General features: G+C 42.1%; 1 protein-coding gene across 3 annotated transcripts in view; it reads left to right on the forward strand.

Moving 5' to 3' along the window:
• The first annotated feature begins 681 nt into the window (after nt 1–681).
• The window catches only part of LETM1 (leucine zipper and EF-hand containing transmembrane protein 1), a 65,855-nt gene continuing 46,196 nt past the window's right edge, over nt 682–20,340 (forward strand). The window contains exons 1-3 of one of the 3 annotated variants that reach the window (XM_073342750.1): nt 682–912; nt 7,202–7,259; nt 14,166–14,619. In XM_073342750.1, the coding sequence (XP_073198851.1) occupies nt 834–912; nt 7,202–7,259; nt 14,166–14,619 (591 nt within the window). In that variant the 5' untranslated portion in view covers nt 682–833. Of the gene's footprint in view, nt 913–7,201; nt 7,260–13,990; nt 14,010–14,165; nt 14,620–20,340 lie in introns of those variants that run through there. The other 2 variants (XM_073342749.1, XM_073342751.1) reach the window with 2 other exon arrangements.

Genomic DNA, 20,340 nt, shown 5'->3' on the forward strand with positions numbered 1-20,340 from the left:
GGAGGCATAGCCCAGAACCTGAGTCTGTGTTGCAGCAGCCTAGCATATCTGGCTCAACAAAGCAGGGTTCTGGAGTCCCAAGCTGGCAGGGAAAATGGGCTCAGAGGTCATTTCAGCACATCAGGTGACAGTCCTAAGGTGATCTCTGTGACCAAACCCGTCACAAGCCCCTAAAAAGGGCTCTGTCAGGTTTCGTTCAAGATTAAGGGATCTAAATGGCTTGATTTGCCCCATTTGTGCCAAAGAATACATTTCCTTCTAACACAACACAACAATACTAATCAGCTGGGGTCACTTGAGATGGATTAGATTACAAAAGGGTAGGATCCCATTCCCATGGCAGGCATTAGTATCCACTGACTCTAAGGATGAAGTGAGCTGTAGCTCACGAAAGCTTATGCTCAAATAAATTGGTTAGTCTCTAAGGTGCCACAAGTCCTCCTTTTCTTTTTGCGAATACAGACTAACACGGCTGTTACTCTGAAATCTAAGGCTACTGTTATGCCATCACCTGCCTGAATCCCCTCTCCACCTGCATCCTTGCTTCTTTCCCCCTCCCACCACAGACGCACAACTAAAACTACAGTTCCCAGCCTGCAGCGCTATTCATTCCCGAGCGGCCCTTGAGTTCCCAGCCTGCAATGCGACACGGGGATCCGTAGTCCAATGGGAGCAGCAGGGGGCGGGTCTATGCAAATATCGCCGGCAGTTGGTCACCTCGCGGGCGGCGCTTCTGTTTCCGCGTTGAGGCGCCGCGGGATTCAGGGACATGGCCAGGCCGGGAATCTGACGTTAACCTGAGCGTCACCTCAGCCACCGGCGCGCGAGAGAAGATGGCGTCCATGCTGCTGAAGAGCTGCAGCCGGCGGGTCTGCTGCCTCCCCAGGCCGCTGCACAGGGAGCCCAAGTGGGGTAAGGCTCGGGCCGGGGCTGGGCAGGCGCCGCAGCGCTGGGCTCCGGCTCGCCAGCGACTGTGGGACTCGAGCCGCCGGCTCCCGAGTCCCCAGCCTGGGCCCTGGTGCGAGGGGCACTGGGGCCGGGCGGGGCCCTGCGGCTGGGGGAGCTGGCTACGGGCCTGACCGTTCAGGGGACAGTGATTACGGGGCGGGCGGGAGCGTGGGGCGAGGCTGCCTCCCTTCCCTGCTTCCCGAGGTCACCGGGTGTCATCTGAGCAGCCCTGCGCTCACGTGGGCGACGCGCGTTGGGCGCCCGCGCTTGGTGGTCTCATCCTGCCTCTCGATCTCCAGCGGCGGGGAGCTCCTGTCGGTGGCCCGGGGCGGCGTCCTCCCTCCACGCGTCTCCTGGGCCCGTGGCTCCTTTATTTCTCTTCGCTGAAGCCTTGGGGTGCTCCTGGGCTGGCAAGTCGTCAGTGCTTTGCTTTATCGCTAGCTCTTGTGGCTGGAACCTCCCAGAAGTTTTTTCCTGTGTATAAACTACTTAGTTCCTGCTGTGCTTTGTCATCCGCTGTATTTGGCCTTTGAGTTAAAGTGCCATGGGCTTTAGTTTTCAAGGCGTTCTTTTTTTCAAATAAAGTGGGTTCTTTGTCTAAGCTACATATCCTGAAAGTAAATAAAAACCTAACTGACTCCTTGCAAGTAGCAAATCAGCCTTAAAATTGAGTACAATGAAATCCGATGTGCTTATTTTGTTCTAAGAATTTGGCGACTGACTGAGGTTTACCAAATGAGGTATCCAAATGTTTGTGAAACAGTCAATAACTTGTGACAGGTTAGTTCAGGGGGGTGGGCAAACTTTTTGGTCCAAGGGCTACATCTGGGTATAAAAATTGTATGGTGGGCCCTGGATGCTCACAGAATTGAAGGTTGGGTGCAGGAGGGGGTGAGGGCTCTGGTTGGGCATGTGGGCTCTGGGGTGGGGCCAGAAATGAGAAGTTCAGGTATGGGAGGGGGCTCCAGGCTGGGACACAGGGGTGTGTGTGAGAGAGCTCCAGCTGGGGATATGGGCTCCGGGTGGGGCTGGGGATGGGCACTTTGGGGTGCAGGAGGGTGCTCCGGGCTGGGACCGAGAGGTTCAGAGGGTGGAAGGGGGCTCTGGGCTGAGGCAGGGAGTTGGGGGTAAGGGGCTCAGGGGTGCAGGCTCCAGGCAGCACTTCAAGCAGCTTCCGGAAGCAGCGGCATGTCCCTCCTACATGGAAGCGTGGTTGCCAATTGCACGCTGCCCCATCTGCAGGTGCCACACCCACAGATCCCAGCAGCAATGGTATGTCACCCTATAGCTCCTACGTGGAGGCGCGACACCAGCCATGCGGCTCTGCATGCTGTCCAATCCGCAGGTGCTGCCTCTGCAGCTCCCATTGGCCGCGGGTCCTGGCCAATGGGAGCTGTGAGGGATGGCGCTTGGGGTGGGGGCAGTGTGCGGAGAGCCCCCTGGCTGCCCCTATGCCTAGGAGCTGGAGGGGGGGGGGACATGCCACTGCTTCCGGGAGCCATGTGACAATCCCCCGACCCTGCTCCCCGGCTGGAGTGCTGGAGCGGGGCAAGCGCCTGATCCCGCTCCCTGGTGGTAGCTTGAGGGCTGGACTAAAAGGCTTCACAGGTTGGACGCAGCCTGCGAGCCGTAGTTTTCCCACCCATGGGTTAGTTGCTTTTAACTGCAAAAAAGATTTGGTTTAATATTTGTGAAAAGGGCTAGCATCCGATGAAGTGAGCTGTAGCTCACGAAAGCTCATGCTCAAATAAATTGGTTAGTCTCTAAGGTGCCACAAGTACTCCTTTTTGCGAATACAGACTAACACGGCTGTTACTCTGAAACTTGATAGCTGTAGAAGCTTCAGTATTCTAGCCACAGGACATATAACAGTTGTGCAAGATTTGTTGCAATGCTTTACCAATGACCTTCAGTCTTGAGCTGGAGGAATCAGTCACCATGAATGAAGGTTAAATGGCTTTACCAATTCAATTCATGACCTTTGCTGAAGTTGCCAGTAAAGCTGCCACTTGTGATGGACGCTTTCTTTAATGTGGCATACTGGCCAACAACAGCCATCTGATATAGTGATCTCTTATAATTACTGGTCTTTGCTCAGATACTGAAGTAAAGGACGTGATATAAAAACTAAGATAGATTTGGGCTGAATTTGAACTTGTTGACATGGACAAAAGGTTGGATTTTATTACCATTACTTTGTGCCATTCAGTCCTTCCTACAGCATTCTAAATCTTCAGAATACAGGAAATATGTTTAATCTGTAAACTAAATTACAGAAGGGTAAATGGGCATACCACTAGCTTCTGTGGCATAGCAATATTTTCTCACAATGCTAACTGATTAGAATATTTCATGTTGGATGAGTTTTGATGTAAAAATTGCTTTAATAACACAGTTTGGCATAACTTAAAAACTCTTCAGGTATTCTGTAGGTGCCATATACGCTCATAGATTAAGGCCAGGAAGGGGCCACTGTGATCATCTAATCTGACCTCCTATATAACACAGTCCATAGAACGTCCTCAAAATAAATCCTAGGGCAGATCTTTTAGAGAAACATCTGGTCTTAATTTAAAATTTTTAGTGATGGGGAATCTACTATGAGCCTTGGCAAATTGTTCCAATGGTTAATTGCTCTCTCTCTGTTAACAAATTACATCTTATTTCCAGAATGAATATGTTCAGCTTCCAGCCTTTGGGTCATGTTATACCTTGCTCTGCTTGATTGAAGAACCCATTAGTAAATATTTATCCCCCATATAGATGATTATAGACTGTAATCAGGTCACCCCTTTACCTTCTCTTTGTTAAGCTTGAGCTGCCTGAGTTCATCGCTATAACACAGGCTTGCTAATCCTTAATCATTCTCTGAACACTCTCCAATATATCAACCTCTTTCTTGAGTTGTGGGCACCAGCCTTGGACACAGTATTCTGACATCAGTTACATCAGTGCCCATCAAAGGTAAAGTAACCTGCCTACTCCTACTCAATAATTCCTCTATTTATGCATGAAAGGATCTTGTTAGCTCTGTCGGCCACAGCATCACATTGGGAGCTCATGTTCAGCTGATTATCCACCAGGACCCCCAAATCTTTTTCAGAGTCACTGCTTTCCAGTGTAGAGTCCCTCATCTGCATTCTTTGTTCCTAGATATATACATTTCCATTTAGCTGTATTAAAATGCATTCTGTTTGCTTATGCCTAGTTTACCAAGTGATCCAGATCACTCTGAATCAATGACCTGTCCTCTTTATTTACCATTCGCTCATTTTTTTGTGTCATCTGCAAGCTTTCAGTGATGATTTTCTATTCTAGGTCATTGATAAAGGTGTTAAGTAGCATGTGGCCACAAACTGATCCCTGCAGGTTTTAACTGGAAACACACCCACTTGAAGATTACATGTTCACAGTTACATTTTGAGGCCTATTAGTTAGCCAGTTTTTAATCCATTTAATGTGTGCCAGATTAATTTTATATTCTAATTTTTTAATCAAAATGTGTGATGCCAAGTCAAATACCTTACAGACGCCTAAAAGTATATTACATCAACACTGTTACATTTATCAACTAAAATTGTAAATTCATTTAAAAAAATTAGTTTGACAGGATGTGTTTTTTATAAACCCATGTTGAATTGCATTAATTACATTACCCTCCTTTAGTTCTTTATTAATCAAGTCCTGTATCAGCAGCTTGGATTGATGTCAGGCTGACAGGCCTATAATTACTCAGGTCATCCTGTTTACCCTTTTTCAAATCTGGCAGATCATTAACTTTCTTCCCGTCTTCTGGAACTTCTGAAGTGCTCCAAGATTTATTCAAAATCAACAGTCCAGCAAGCTCCTCTGCCAGGTCTTTTAAAACTTAGATGAAAGTTATCTGGACCAGCTGATTTAAAAGGGGAACAGGGACACAGGCAGGCTCTATTCCATGTCCCCCTTCCCAGTTGTGATGCCGCAAACACTCTGTGGTATCACAGCTGGGAACAGAACACTGGGGAACAGACTCTATTGGCACATAGATATAAGCCTGACTGATGCTAAGGGCTATGGAATATGCTTACTTGGAAACTAACCCCAATAAACATTGCATTGTTTGCACTTTGGACTTCTGGTCTTTTGCTGCTTGCTGTCTGCGAGACAAGAACCAGGGAAGTGTGAAGGTGGAGGGAAAGCCCTCTAACACTTAGCTACTGGAGCTGGTCAGTGTTTAGGGAGAGGAGGCTGAGCTGGGACCCAGGATACCCTGTAAAAAGTCATTGGCAAGTGTGCACGCTCCCACAGTTTTTGCTCAAAAAAGGGCCTTTTTCCACTTTAAATGGCAAGTGTAGACATTGCCTAAGCCTTATTAAAGTCAAGATATACCACGTCTACCCTGTCTCCCCCCCACCCACCCCCAAGGCTTGTTACCCTGTCAAAGAAAGTTATCAGGTTGGTTTGACATAATTTGTTCTTGACAAATCCATGCTGTTACTTATCACCTTATCTTCTAGGTGTTTGCAAATTGATTGCTTAATTATTTGTTCCATTATTTCTCCGGGTACTGATGTTAAGCTGACTGGTTTGTAATTCCCCGGTTTGCCCTTATTTCCCTTTTTATGTATTGGCACTATATTTGCCCTTTCGCAGTCCTCTGGAATCTCTCCCGTCTTCCTCAACTTTTTGAAGATAATCGCTAATGGCTCAGTTATCTTCAGTCAGCTTTTTGAGTATTCTAGGAAGTATTTCATCAGACCCTGGTGACTTGAAGACATCTAACTTGTCTAAATAATTTTTAACTACTTCTTTCCCTATTTTAGCCTCCCTTTCTTTTATTTGGTTATATATTAATTTTTTACAGCTGCCTTCACTTTCCCTTTAAACCAGCAGACCCTTCTTCCTCAATTGTGGGGTTATGGCTTCTTGTAAGCTGTTGTTAAATGATTCTTAATTATCAGTCACAGTTTTCTGACTAAATTCTTCCTCCCTGCTGATTTATTTTATTATTGTTTCATGTGCTCCTTCAGCTGGAACATACCTCTGTTGTTAACCCATTGTTTCATGACAGAAATCCATTTATAATAGTTTTGTTTTATCTTCGATCCACTTTAATCTTAGTTCATCTTGTTCATTCAGCAAGTAAGTAGTTTAAGTGCTTCTTAGAATCTTAAGTATTCTTCCAGTAAAGATCAAGGCTTTAAGTACCACAGACTTACACTTTTGGAGTTATTATTTTCATGATAGACATTTTTCAGTTGAATTTTAAAAACAAATACATAGTATGTAAGTTCTTCTGTATCTGAAGCCTTTTTTAGGGTGTGTAAATTTTAAAAGGTTTCATGTCAAGGTTCCTTCCCTGCTCTGAACTCTAGGGTACAGATGAGGGGACCTGCATGAAAAACCCCCTAAGCTTATTTTTACCAGCTTAGGTTAAAACTTCCCCAAGGTACAAACTATTTTACCTTCCCTGAACTTTATTGCTGCCACCACCAAGTGTCTAACAGATATAACCAGGAGGGAGCCCACTTGGAAACGTCTTTCCCCCCCAAAATCCCACCAAGCCCTACACCCCCTTTCCTGGGGAAGGCTTGATAAAAGTCCTCACCAATTTGCATAGGTGAACACAGACTAAGAGACTAAGGTGCCACAAGTACTCCTTTTCTTTTTGTGGATACAGACTAACACAGCTGCTACTCTGAAACTTTTTGTAAATTTTAAAAGTAATCCTATCATTCTTATTACTCGTTTTACAGTAGGGGAAAATTGTTTGTCTACAGCTCTTATCCAAATGGATGCTTTTCTTGCTTCCTAAACAGGTAATCCTGGTTAAGGTTTTCTAAAGGGGCAGTGCGAAGTACTTTAAGCTGCAGATGTTCTCTTCGCAAATATCCCAATTATATTTATATGGGTGGTTTTTAATGCCCTGGCAACGAGGAGCATGAATCTTCTTTTTTCCTTTCTCTTGGCCTAGATTTGGCTAGTTCTCATGCGTTGCACATTGCTCCAGGTCTGAAGTTGCACATGAGAAGGGACTCTTCAGATATAGACACACTTCCAAAAGTTAAAATGAATATAAATTAATAGTGTTGTATAACCTTTTAAACAACCTACATTTTTGGCCTAACGTGCTGTACCTGACGAGAGTCATTTCTAAAGTAACAATTGGCCTTTTAAAATAATTTAGTTCATTATTAACATTATGGGTGAATTGTCTTCCTAAATTTCAATCTGTTTGCAAATTATTTGTTTTGTTGTTGTTGTTTTTTTTCAGGTAACTTGGGAGACCGTGCTTGTCTCAGTTGTGTGTCTCTGAGGTTGATAAACCATACGTAAGTAACTGTAAACATGACAATTATTTTTCTAGTCTTTTAAAACGCTGCCAAGCTATCCTAAAAGCTTTAATACATCATAATGGAACATAGTTACCAGTCTGCTGGACAAGGTACACAATTACTAGCCACAACCCATATTATAGAGCCACAAAGTGAGGCCCAAGAATAGTACCTTAGTCATATGCCTATTATGTTACTTTTGAGAATATGAATATGTGACATAGTTTCTTTTTCTCCCAATCCATCCTCCTTGTCTTATGCCAATGCAATAAACAAGCACTGTTTTTGTGAAAGCAATAAAAAGTGAATTCACTTCTGATGATCAATTGCAAGTGACACCACTGGAAGTGGAAACTCTCCTTCATAACACTGCTGGTCCACACTCCACTATCGCATACACATATGTAAATGTTGGTCTCAGTTGGTTTTGAGCAATAGTTGATAGGGCCCTACCAAATTCACGGCCCTGAAAAACGCGTCACGGACCATGAAATCTGGTCTTTTGTGTGCTTTTACCCTATGCTGTACAGATTTCATGGGGGAGACCAGCATTTCTCAAACTGGGGGTCCTGACCCAAAAGGGAGTTGCAGGGGGGGTCACAAGGTTATTTCAGGGGGGTTGTGATATTGCCACCCTTCCTTCTGCACTGCCTTCAGAGCTGGGTGGCCGGACAGTGGCAGGTGTTGACTGACGGCCAAGCTCTGCAAGCAGCAGCGCAGAAGTGAGGGTGGCAGTACCATACCAGGCCATCTTTACTTGTGTGCTGCTGCTGGTGATGGTTCTGCCTTCAGAGCTGGGCTCCCGGCCAGCAGCTGCCACTCTCCAGCTGCCCAATTCTGAAGGCAGCACTGCCGCTAGCAGCAGCACAGAAGTAAGGGTAGCAGTACTGCAACCCCCCTCCCCCGCCCAAATAACCTTGCGACCCCCTGCCGCCACAAGTCCTCTTTGGGTCAGAACCCCTACACCTACAACACCGTGAAAATTCAGATTTAAATAGATGAAATTATAAAACTTGTGATTTTTAAAATTTTATGACCATGTAATTGACCAAAATGGACTGTGAATTTGGTAGGTCCCTATTGATAGTTAAAGGGCAAGCACAGTTCACTTTAGCCCCACATTCAATAGACCAAGACTATATGTAACCTGTGTTACGGTCTTGGCTGAATCCTTCAAGTGGATGGTCATTATTGCACTCAACCTTTTGGGTCCTGTGCACTTCCCAAGCCTGCTGGTTCTGGGCAGAATCCAGTCACTGTTCATAAATCAGGGCTTCTAAGGTACACGACTAGGTGAAGACCTCTTGTCTTGCGCCCTTCTGTACGATGTGGGACTCCACGGGCCAACTGTCTTAGGCCCAAAAACCAATGCTGAGTTCTCCCAAATCTTCCCAGTCACTTAGGCTCCCCAGAGTTCCACCTCATTGATTTATAGTTTAACCCCTCAGGGATCATGTGATATGTAATGCAAGGAACACAGGCTTTGCACAGGAGTTTCTTAGCCACAATAACTTTTACTCTTAATGCATATAAGAGTTACATATGTTTAGGAAAAACAACAAAGCCTATACACTGTGTCCCCTAAATCTGAGCTCACCCCTTCCTGTGAGTCCTAAGCCTCTGAAAAATGTTGGAGGGTGGGCCCTCTCCTGTAGTCCTTTTGTTGTCTAGTAATGGACAGCCAGTGAGAGTGAAGGAGGCTAGAGCAGTTCTTGCCCTTAGGTAAGATTTCTGCCCCCTCTGTCAAGTAACCCACCAATCAGCTGCAGAACTCCAATCAGGTGGCTGGCTTGGAAATTCCAGCCCCTTGGATCCAAACTAGGAAAATCCAATTCACTCCAGCCCACTCCTATCTGTAGTAAAGCCATTGTCTTGGGGTAAAAAGAAAAGGAGCTACAGCTCACGAAAGCTTATGCTCAAATAAACTGGTTAGTCTCTAAGTTGCCACAAGTCCTCCTTTTCTTTTTGCAAATACAGACTAACACAGCTGCTATTCTGAAACCTGTCTTGGGGTAGACCCCCTTAATTGGAACACAGTCACAGTAAACATGTCTTGTGTTCTGGGAGGTATCAAGAATTAAAAGAAGCTGCCCTGGGTCTGTCCTTGACAACTTTAGAAAGCTGTAATTACATGTTCAAAATGTAGGTCATATTCTTCAGTAAGGTGGCTATCAGTGGAAGGTCACAAATTTTATATTTTTATACATACATACACCAATCTGTCACACCCTCATCCTTCAGTTCCTCTCTATCCATCTGCCCAAGCTGTCATAAAGCCAGTGTCTTCCTGTCTGTCATTTATGTAAATAATTGTAACCAGTTCATAAGTAATGTGTAATATACTCGAGTTTTAATTTTTTTAGGGGTTTTTTTGGGTGTTACCCAAGATGGTAGATCCGTCTAGGAAAAGAAGATTTGAAATGTTCCGAAAAAAAGTACTTGCCTGCAAGGCCTCTCCCAAAAAGGACCAGAAGGATGGAAAGACTTGAGTCTAGTAATGCACCAGTCTAGGAGAGCTTCTGTTTCAAAATAACACTACTCTTCCCAACCATTAGTAAGGCTGCAAGTCTGTCACGGAGGTTGCAGAAGTCATGGATTCCATGACTTTCTGTGACCTTCATGATTTCGGCGGCCAGTGTGGCTGATTCCTGGGCAGCTAGCTTTGGGGACCGCTGGAGCCCCAGAGGCAGTCAGCCACTGCCACTGGAGCAGGGGCCAACTGTCAGCCCCAGGAGCCCCCCAGAGCCGCACCATAGGATCAGCTAAGGTTTAGTCGGGGTATTTATAGTAAAAGTCATGGACAGGTCACTGGCAGTGAATTTTTGTTTAGTGTCTGTGACCTGACCATCACTTTTACTAAAAATACTCTTGACTAAATCTTAATCTTAATCATGAGTAGTGTTGGCACAAAGTCGTCATCTGTGCTAATATCAGATGGTAAATAACCCCTTTCAGTCTGGTTTTTTGTAAATAGTGGCTCTTAAGGAAATACTGAACTGCATTCCACCAATTCACAATATCAGTTTTTTGGATGGTGCCAGTGGTTGACCACACAGTAAGAAAGTGGTACTCTGACAAGGATTACATCAACAGACCTTGGCAGGACACTGACATTGTCCTGGTTTGATTGGTCCTGGGTGCTGGTTTGATTGGTCGATCAAAATTTCCACAAATTTCACCCTTTGAACGGTTTGGTAGAGAGTGTGTTGGGGGATCTTAAAGTCACTGGTGTGAACTCTGATCATCCTCACGATCACTTGGATACAGTCAGGTAAAATTTTCTGCAGTGCAGTTGCTCCCCGTCTCTGGCACTATATGGATGCATCCTATATATTATGGAAACTAGAGCTCTGGATTAAGCTGTACCATCACTGAATCTGTAGGGTTCATAGTTCCTGCTGGTCAGTGGGAGGTCATTATAAGAAACCTGCTAGCAGTGGGGCTCTGAAACAATGTCCTGAAAGAGAAAAAGGAGTTATTTGCAAACAGTAGCTCTTGTTTTTTTGAGTGTATTGTCTCTGCAGTGCCACTCTGATCCTTTCTTCTTCCCTCTGCTTATGCACCAAACTAAATAGGGTTTCCACAAAGAGAGGAGAGTCTGGTATTATATGTTTGGCTTTTTGAATGTAGGGTTTCAGGGAAATTCATGCACCTCCTAACTTCAAAGTGTTCTACAAATGTAATTCTAACATTTAATTTCCTATTGTATGGGAGTCTTTTCCATGCCTCTATTTTCTTGGTCCTTTTTGGAATACAAGACCACTTGTATTCCTGCTATACTTTTTGAGATGAGGTACCCAAAATTGAACATAGTATTTAAGGTGAGGGTTACAATCTAATTAGATAATGGTGTTTAAATTTGCTCACTTTTTTTGACCACTCCTGGGCACTGATCAGATATCTCCACGGAGCTGTCCATAATAACACTAATGTCTGAGTGCTTAATTTAGAATTGGTCAAATGTGGATTAATAGTTCAAATGTTCCTTTAAATGCGTGTTACCTTGCACTTTTCTACATTAAATTTCATCTGCCATCATGTTGCCAAGTTTTATTAGGTCCTTTCTCAGCTTGATTAAATTTAGTCATCAGCATATTTTACTTGCTTGGCTTTTCTATTCCTATACTAGATCATAAATAAATACATTAACATCAGACAGATACATACAACATACAGATCCTTTGAACAACTCACTATAAGCCAGTTTCCACATTGAAAATAGACCACTTAGTTTTACTCTTTTCCTGTATCAACAAATGTATAATCTGTGTTAGAACTACTCCTTGGGAAATTCTGCACCAAAAAATTAAACATTCTACCCATAATATTTTAAAATTCTGCATACGAGTTTCAGTTATTTTGGTAATATATTTCAAAATACCTGTCAAGAAGTATGTCTGTAACAATACAGAATAAAATAAATAAAAAATTATTTATAAAAAAAAAAAAAAAATTCCCACAGGAGTAGAGAGTTAAAGAAACCCCTATGACAGCCCAGTTCCGGTTTCTCTGTTATGCTTTTGTTGGGCGCCTCAATCTGGGTGTGTCACACATGCCAGCTGGAAACATCTTGGGAGAAGACTCTACCCGTCCGGTCTCAGACACCATCACCCCAACTCCACCAGAGCTGAGCTGCGGGACACCCACACCTCCCCCTCCATCCCAAACACCTGTACCTCCTACTCCCCAGGGCCAGTCTGTGGGGCTTCTCCCAGCCCAGACACTTGCACCCACTATCCTCCAGAGCTGAGCTGCAGGATGCCCCCACAGTCTAGACACTTGCACGCTCCCTGAGCCCAATCATGGAAACCCCCTCAACCCAGACACCTGTACCCCCCCCTCCAGAGCCCAGCCGTTTGGTGCCCCCCAGCCCAGGCAGCTGCATCCTCTGAAGAGCTTAGCCATGGGGCGCTCCCCTAGAGCCCAGGCACCTGCATCCCCTACCCTGTAGCCCAGCTAGGGGGTACCCCCCAGAGCCCTGGGATCTAGAGAGACAAACAGCCTGTGATGCTGGGTCCCAGGTTTGTACGGAGTTTCTTGCACACCACCTCCTTCCTTCAGGATGTGCTGGGAACCACATCTGCTTGGAACCCTCCAGCTCTCTTTCCCACCCCCACCAGCAGTGTCCTGTATTTGTGAGCTGGAGAGTCAGGCTCCGCTGGATCCAGTGGCCCCTAGTGGCAGCCAGCATCTCCATAGCACTAATTCTGCAGGGAAAAATAAAATTCTGCACGGAACATTAGTTGTGCAGTGGCACAGAATTCCCCCAGGAGTATAGAACATCTCACTTTGTCGCTGTTTAGTTTCTATCCCTCATTAGACCCACATTTACCTTTTCCATACAGGGACCTGGGGTTCCCATTTAACTAATTCCATAAAAATGCTACCTTGCAAGTGATGCTAGGTAGTTATTTTTGTTTAAAAATTACACAGGATTAATTTATTTAACTTCCCATAATTTTATTTTTTGTATCTTAAATAGCCTTTGACATCTTGTGATTAAGTACTTATCTCTTATCTTCTCTGTAGAAAAGCTGTGCTGAAGAGAGAACTTTCAGTTACAAAGAATAGCACCAAAAGGTTACCATTAACCTCTTTTTCCCACACGCGTTACAAACAAATCTTCAAATGTCACTGTGCATTAGATTTTGGTTAGTTTTAATTATATGGGAAGTTTGAGGGGTTTGTTATTTTGTTACTGAGATCACTAAGGACAAAAGTGTGGTTTGACACAAGTCTTACAGGACCCATTTTAAAAACTAATTTTAACTGGTGAACTAATAGATTTAATTATAAATTTTCAGAAAACTCATTCTGTATTCAGAGTAAGTGGTGCTATCTTTGGGAGGATATGCTTATTCTTCAAGAATAACGCGGTGGCTGAATTTCCTGCTTTAAATTTAAAACTCAACTTAGCCTTAACTGTAGAAAACTGCAAATGACTCTTCCATAATAAAATATTAAATCATAGTGTAGGACAGTGGTTATACTAAACAATTTTGAAAACATTTTCATATGCTAATAATGGGCAGGGGTGGGCTTGAAGAAGTTGTCTTGGGGAGTACTATATCCTGGGCACCATCACAGCATAGATTTGTCATGATCTGTTATCCTGAGCTATGATGGTTATCAACTGCCTTTCGGGGATTCCATCACCAGTATAGTTCATAACATACCAAGTTAAAGTACAGTTCTACACTTCAAAAAAAAAAAAAAAAAAAGCACTACAGGAATCCCTGATTGCATTTAGAGAGTGGTTTTAATTTTGTACATGTAATGAGGACTTTTGGAACAATGCCTTTATGTTCATTTTCAGAATACATTTAATTCCTCTTTCAGAAAGGAATCAAAAGGGGTTAATGAAATAGGAGTCTGTTGTCCTATACAGACCATCGATAAGATTGAGCTTGCAGTTTTAGCAGACCAAATATCTGCTGGAGAAAGAATGTTAGAGGTAAAGAGATGATAAAGGGGTAAATTTTAAGTAGGTTTATCTGATACTAATTTCCTTTCTCCCCCTTAACCCTACCTAGCAGCTTGTACTTTGTCTTTGTGTGCCATCCACAGAGTATAGGAGATATGAAATGCTTTAGATAAGTTACTTCTCACTGATTTCTAGTTTTACGTCTGCACTTAGCTTTCTAACCTAAATTGAAAGCATTCTGGTCACTGTTTTTTCTCACGTTTGAAATTTTGAAACAGTCTTTTTCCTCCCTTGAAAGTAGTTTACAGGAAAAGAACCTATAAGTAAGTTACAACGTTGTGTATATAATCACGGTTTTCAAGTGATAGTGACATACACTTTTTGATCTTCATAAATGTGATTTTAAACATATAGTAGAACTTCCTCCTTTAGCACATATTGTTGGATCTCTTAAATGCCTTTTTCTTTCTTCCTTAAAGGAATGTACACTTCAAATATTGCACTAGTGTCCACCCTGTTTACCTTTACTCCAAGAAAGATCAGTACAGTTGTTTGACTAAAGGACCTGAAAAAATGTACTTTAAAGTTGTGAGCTCTCCTGTCTCATGGACTCCGCTTGCAAGTTTGGGCATTTTGGGGCCCCAATATCTTCCAGTACGATGGTGGCATTCTTCACATCCCCGAAATGATGACTCCATGGTGGAAAAGTCACTGAAGTCTTTAAAGGATAAAAACAAGAAGATGGAAGAAGGAGGCCCTGTATATAGTCCAACAGTAGAGGTTGTTAAAAAATCTCTTGGACAGAAGATTGCGGATGAGGTGAAGCACTATTATCATGGCTTTCGATTGTTATGGATTGACACAAAAATTGCTGCAAGAATGCTCTGGCGAATACTTCATGGCAACGTTTTGTCTCGCCGGGAACGGAGGCAGGTAATGAGTACATGTAGTCTGTTCTATTTACTATTGAGTGATTAGACTCCTTGCCTGGGTTAAATTGAGTGGGTTCCTTGTCTTTTTTTTTTTTTCTTTGTATTTAGAATCAATAAGGTTACCTCTAGCATCCTTAGTTAAGGGAACTTTATCCAGTATCTGATGCAGCCAATTGAAAAAAAGACTGAGGTTTATTCATATCACATAAACAGTATCTATATTTATGTATATGTTAATTTATTTTAGTGAGTCTCCCAAACTTAGGGCTACGGAGCTAAACTGGCGCAGTTGCAATTGATGCAGTGGCACTGATTTAGCGGGTCTAGTGAAGACGCACTCAATTGATGGGAAAAGTACTGTATCATATATCAAAAATGAACATGATACAGAAGCTGTTCTATTCAATAGTTGTCTTGTTATATCAATTTTTTAATGCACTTGTGCAACGTACAGTAAACATTTCTTCTGACAAAAGGGACATCTTTTATTAGTCAGTTGTCAAAATATAATTTTTCAGGTTTTTTTTATGTACAAAAAATAATTATGCAATACTGGGGACCAATTGCTTACCAGAAGTTGTTTGAAAACCAAGCTATTTGAACTATTATAGTAGATGCTTTGAGTGTAAAATGGATAAATGCATATTTTATTTGTTCCTAAACAAAATAGACTAATTTGAAAACACTTAGAACCACTTGTGGGAGCTATGATTCAAACCAGAATAAATCTTAACACAATTTAGAGGTTGATGTTAAGAATGTTTCCCATTTTGCTTGGATTTGAAGGTATGTTCTTGACTCTGAATTTAAACCAGGCTTGTAGCTTTGATTTATTTTCTTAAAACTGTTTTTAGTACAATGACTAAAAATGGACAGGTTCTTGGTATGTAGCCTAAAAGGAGATGATTTAACTAAATTGTAGTTTTTCACCCCAGATGGGACCTGAACCCGCAATCTCTGACTTAGAAAGCCATTGCCTTATCCATCGGGCCCCTGGGGCCCAGTTGTTATGTTGTGTGACTCAGAACATATAGTAGTACATTCTCAGACATACAGAACGTAGAAAACTTTTGTGTCAAATAATACATTGAATGTCCTTAAATGATCTTGTTTTGATTTTCTTCAAAGTAAAAAAGTGCATTAAGTTTTTTTGTTTGTTTTTAAATCAAAGCTGTCTCTTTATGACAATACAGAGCCTACAGGAGGGCAGTGTTATACTATACCTGAACAGGGGAGGCAGGTAGACTGAGAGTGTATTTGGTATAATGTCCTTTTAAATATTTTGTCAGATCAGTGAAGCAGCTAAATAGTCTTGACATCGTGTGCTTCAACTCACTTAAGAAATATCTGAAATAATTTTTTAGGCTGTAGGCACATGTGTAGGTAAGTCACGTATTACAGTACTGGATATGTGTTAGAAATCCAAGAGGAATTCTATCTTTTCAGTTTTTGGCTTCCCATGTACAAATCTATGAAGGTTTATAGGTGTTGTTTTTTGTTTTCAAGAACTTGTGAAAGTTGATCAAAGAAAAACTAATCCTATTTGTAAAGATCATGTGTTCAGTGAGGGGCACTAGTGATTTTGTGAATTACTGGTTGACAATGAGTTGTTTCTTTAGTTTTAAAAAGTTTCCCATAAAACCCTGAACCAAAGATTTATATATTAAATTGACCAAGGGTCTTCAACTTGTACTAAAAGAATACTTAAAAAGTCTTAAAGGGGTGAATTCAGCTTAAAGTCTTGCCTGCTGTTGGCACAAAAAACAGGTAAGATTACTACAACTGGAAGAGATTAGAGAAGAAAAATATTTTAGTTCATTTAGTTACAATACTGGACCCTCGCTAGAACGCACATCTATATAACGTGAATTCAGATATAATGCGGTCACGGCCATGGATCCCAAATCTAAGTACTGTACAGTACAATTTTTTTGAGTAAAGCTGCGATAAATAGACTGCTGAGTGCTCTCCTGTCGACTCTAGTACCCACCAGAACAAGGAGCACAAGCACGGTCGACAGGAGAGCGTCAGCTATTCACATAGCTGAAGTTGCGTATCTTAGATGGACCCCAAGCGGTAGAGTAGACAAGCCCTAAGACGATTGCTGTAGGCCTAGAATGCCATACAAATGTAATGTAATAAAAATTTACAGGTACAGTATTTATCTTTAGAAAGATGTCAAAATGTCTGGGAAAAGGAAGGCTTACTCGGTGCAGGAGAAATTGGATGCTGTTGAATGACTTAAGAATGGCGAAACCCAGGCAAAGATTAGCTGCGATATTGGCATTAACGAGTTCACCTTTCGTGGATGGCTAAAGAATGCTGACAAGCTTGGAACTTACATTCAGAACCTGAATGAAGATCATGGCCTTCAAAGAAAATGAACCCGTTTAGCGAATGATGTCGATCTTGATTCTGCGTGGTACACGTGGTTTGTGCAAGAACAGCAGAAAGGCATTCCAATCTCTGGTCCGCTTATAGCCATGCAAGTGGAAAAATTTGACCGGGAACTTAATGGCGAATTCAGCAATTTTTAAGGCGAGTTCAGGTTGGCTATGGCTATTTCAGAAAAGACACGAAATCTCTCAGATTGCACTTTTGGGAGAAAAACGCTCTGCTGATGCCGACGCTGCGCAATCGTACCCTGCGAAGCTGAGGGAAATTTTATAGGCAGAGGGTTACTCAGAGGAACAGGTTTACAATGCAGACGAAACAGTAATTTATTATAAAATGTTGCCTGATAAAACCTGGCTGTCAGAACAGATGAACGTAAAAAAGAAGGATACAAACAGGCAAAAGATCGCCTTACTTTACTGTTTTGTGTGAATGCAACAGGCAAGCATAAATTAAAACCATTGTGCATTGGAAAGTCTCGCAAGTCTGAGTGCTTTCATCACATAAATGTGAATTGCTTACCGTTTTCATACAAGAACTCCAAATATTCCTGGATGACCAGAGAGAATTTTGAACAATCTTTCTTCACCGAATTTATCCCTTCTGTGCGAAAGCATTTCCGGGCAAAACACTTAGAAGAAAAGGCCATTCTTTTGCTAGACAACTGTCCAGCACATCCTCCGGCCGAAAGACTCGGAACCCTGATGGTAAAATATGGGTTGAATACTTACATAAAAACACGACTTTCAAAATCCAGCCGCTTGATCAAGGTGTTATCACCATTTTTAAGCAGCACTATTGACTGAACTTGGTACAACAAATGATAGAAAACGAGTTGTCTGTCACCGATTTTCTGAAGAAGTTGACTATAAAAGACTTTGTCTACATTGGTTGCAATTCCTGGAATTTATTACACGCTGAAACGATAAACCGCTGTTGGATGGTGGGACTGAGAGTTGTTTGGCCACCCGCTCCTGGAAGAAAATGAAGAAAGCAGATCACAGTCTGATGAGGAATACAACTTCGAGGGATTTACAGAGGAGGAAGTTGGAAGAACAGACATGGAGTGGATGCAGGAGCTGTGCCAGCAACTGTTTGGGCTCGGAGTGACTTTTCTGCCACAAAATATCGAGTCCTGGATAAGAGGCGACAATGAAGCAGAAGAATTTTGTCCCGTTGCTGAAAGTCTAACGGATGACCAAATCCTTCAGGCAGTACGATCAAACAACATTCCGGAAGTTGAAGAATTGGCCTTCGCCGTGGAAGAAGAGGAAGAGGACATCGTTCCAACGTCCACTGCGACCATAGCCAGCTTAGAGACTGCTTTGAGATGGTTTGAGATGCAAGATGTTGAGCCTATAAAAATTATGCAGCTAAGTAGTCTTTTGCAGTTTGCTAAGCGGAAGTGGCACAGCAGCAAAAAGCAAAAGCAACTCACCGACTTTTTTAAGAAAACTAGACTAGTTTATTGTAATGTCTACTTTAAACCTCTAATAAAGCAACACTTTTTTTTTCTCGTTTGTTTCCTTCAAGTAGGGGTTTATTTTCTAAGGTTTTCTATACTTTATGGATGTGACATTTACTGTATACAGTAATTTCATTTTAATGCGGTCCCCGCTATAACGTGGTACTTGGCATGGATCCCAAATCCCTCATTCTAGTGAGGGTCTGGTGTAATAGTACCTAGCTCTTATACAGTGCTTTTCATCCATAGAACTGAAAGCACTTTACAAAGGAATTCAGTATAATTATCCCCACTTTACAGAAGGGGGAACTCAGAAAGGGAGGTGATTTGCCCAAGGTCATCCAGAAAGCTGGGTCAGAACCAGAGATGGAACCCAAGTCTCTTGAGTCCTATTCTACTGCTCTGTCCACTAGGGCACATTGACAATGTTCTGTCATTACTTCCATTGTGTAGTCTAGTTAGTTAGTTAGTTTTCTCTATTTGTATGTGAGTCTTTCCTACAACAAAAAGAGTGAAAGGCATTTTTTTTAAATAGGGAAGTGTAAATCACAAAAATTGGTAGGCAGAAGGGGGCTGCAGCTCCGGGTACCTCTAGTATCTACTACTTTAACTCATTTTTTGAAATCAACTAGGTTGTGGAGATGATGCCTCTGAAGTTTTGTAATTTAAACTGTTATCTAGTTTGCATGTTTTACCACACTGGTGAATTGCATACATTTTTTTTCTTAGAGAGTTAAGGGCACAACTCTGAAGGTGCTCAGTGCTTCTCAAGGTTAGGCCCTTAAATGCCTGATAGAATGAAGTTCACTTTAGTGCAGAGTGCCCGCACAAATGGGGTGGATCCATGCTCCAATTATGCAGCACCTTTAAGGAGCTTTCTGCAAGGTTGTAAGTTTCATCCAGTAATGAATTACTTGCTTTGAAGTAGAACTTTATTTTAAACTTTAACTGTAATTTTCTATTGGTATTTAAGAAAATGTTTAAATGATGGGATGGATGGTCTACAGAGGCAAGAATTAATCACTTGTGATGCTAAATCTTCAAAGAAAATAAATCATACATTTTAATTGAAAGAGCACTTTGAAAACTTCCAAGCTATCATTTTAATTTGAACACTGCTTTTACTTTTCAATCAATAAGTTGGATTTCAATTTATGTTGGTGCTTCTGAATCTTTAGAGAGACGTTTTCCCCAAAAACAAATAGGAGAATATAGAAGGAGGGCTTGCATGGAGGTAAAAATAGAGAATTGTCTTGGTAGCTGGAGTTAGGTGTGAGGAGGAGAAACCACAAAGAACAACAATGGAGAACAAAAGTATTAAAAATACACAAATTGATATACACATTCTACATTGACCGTCTAGGTTATAGAATCTGTCTTATTCCAGCACAAATGATGATTATTTTTATTATTATTTTTAATTTCACATTATATTGAAGGAAATACTAGAATCGTAGATAGAATTCTGGCCTTTTCTGACTTCAGGGCTGACCCCAAGACATTTTATTATAACACTTTGTCGCCCAGTAATGGTCCAGGCAGGTGTCAAGCAAAAATAATGGCACGTTCTGGTTGGTGGGTTATAACGTTTTATACGTAGATAGCTTGTAATTAGTCATTATGTACCATCTTCCTCGTGATTTTTTCCTGTGGAACTAAATTTTTTTTAAAGAGAAATTTATTTTATATCACTTGGCTGCCACAGAGGTCGGCTGGGGTGTCCTTTCTTCTTTTTAGCAGGTGGCAAATAATTGCAATCTGCTCTTTCTCTGGTTGTCTTTCCTCTTTCCCTTTCCCTTTGCAAGTGTGTACATGCCATTACTTCCTATAGGCTCTCATTTTCTTATCTCACCAAGAGTAGCA

This window comes from Lepidochelys kempii, chromosome 4, assembly GCF_965140265.1.
Source record: "Lepidochelys kempii isolate rLepKem1 chromosome 4, rLepKem1.hap2, whole genome shotgun sequence".
Taxonomy (NCBI): domain Eukaryota; kingdom Metazoa; phylum Chordata; order Testudines; family Cheloniidae; genus Lepidochelys; species Lepidochelys kempii.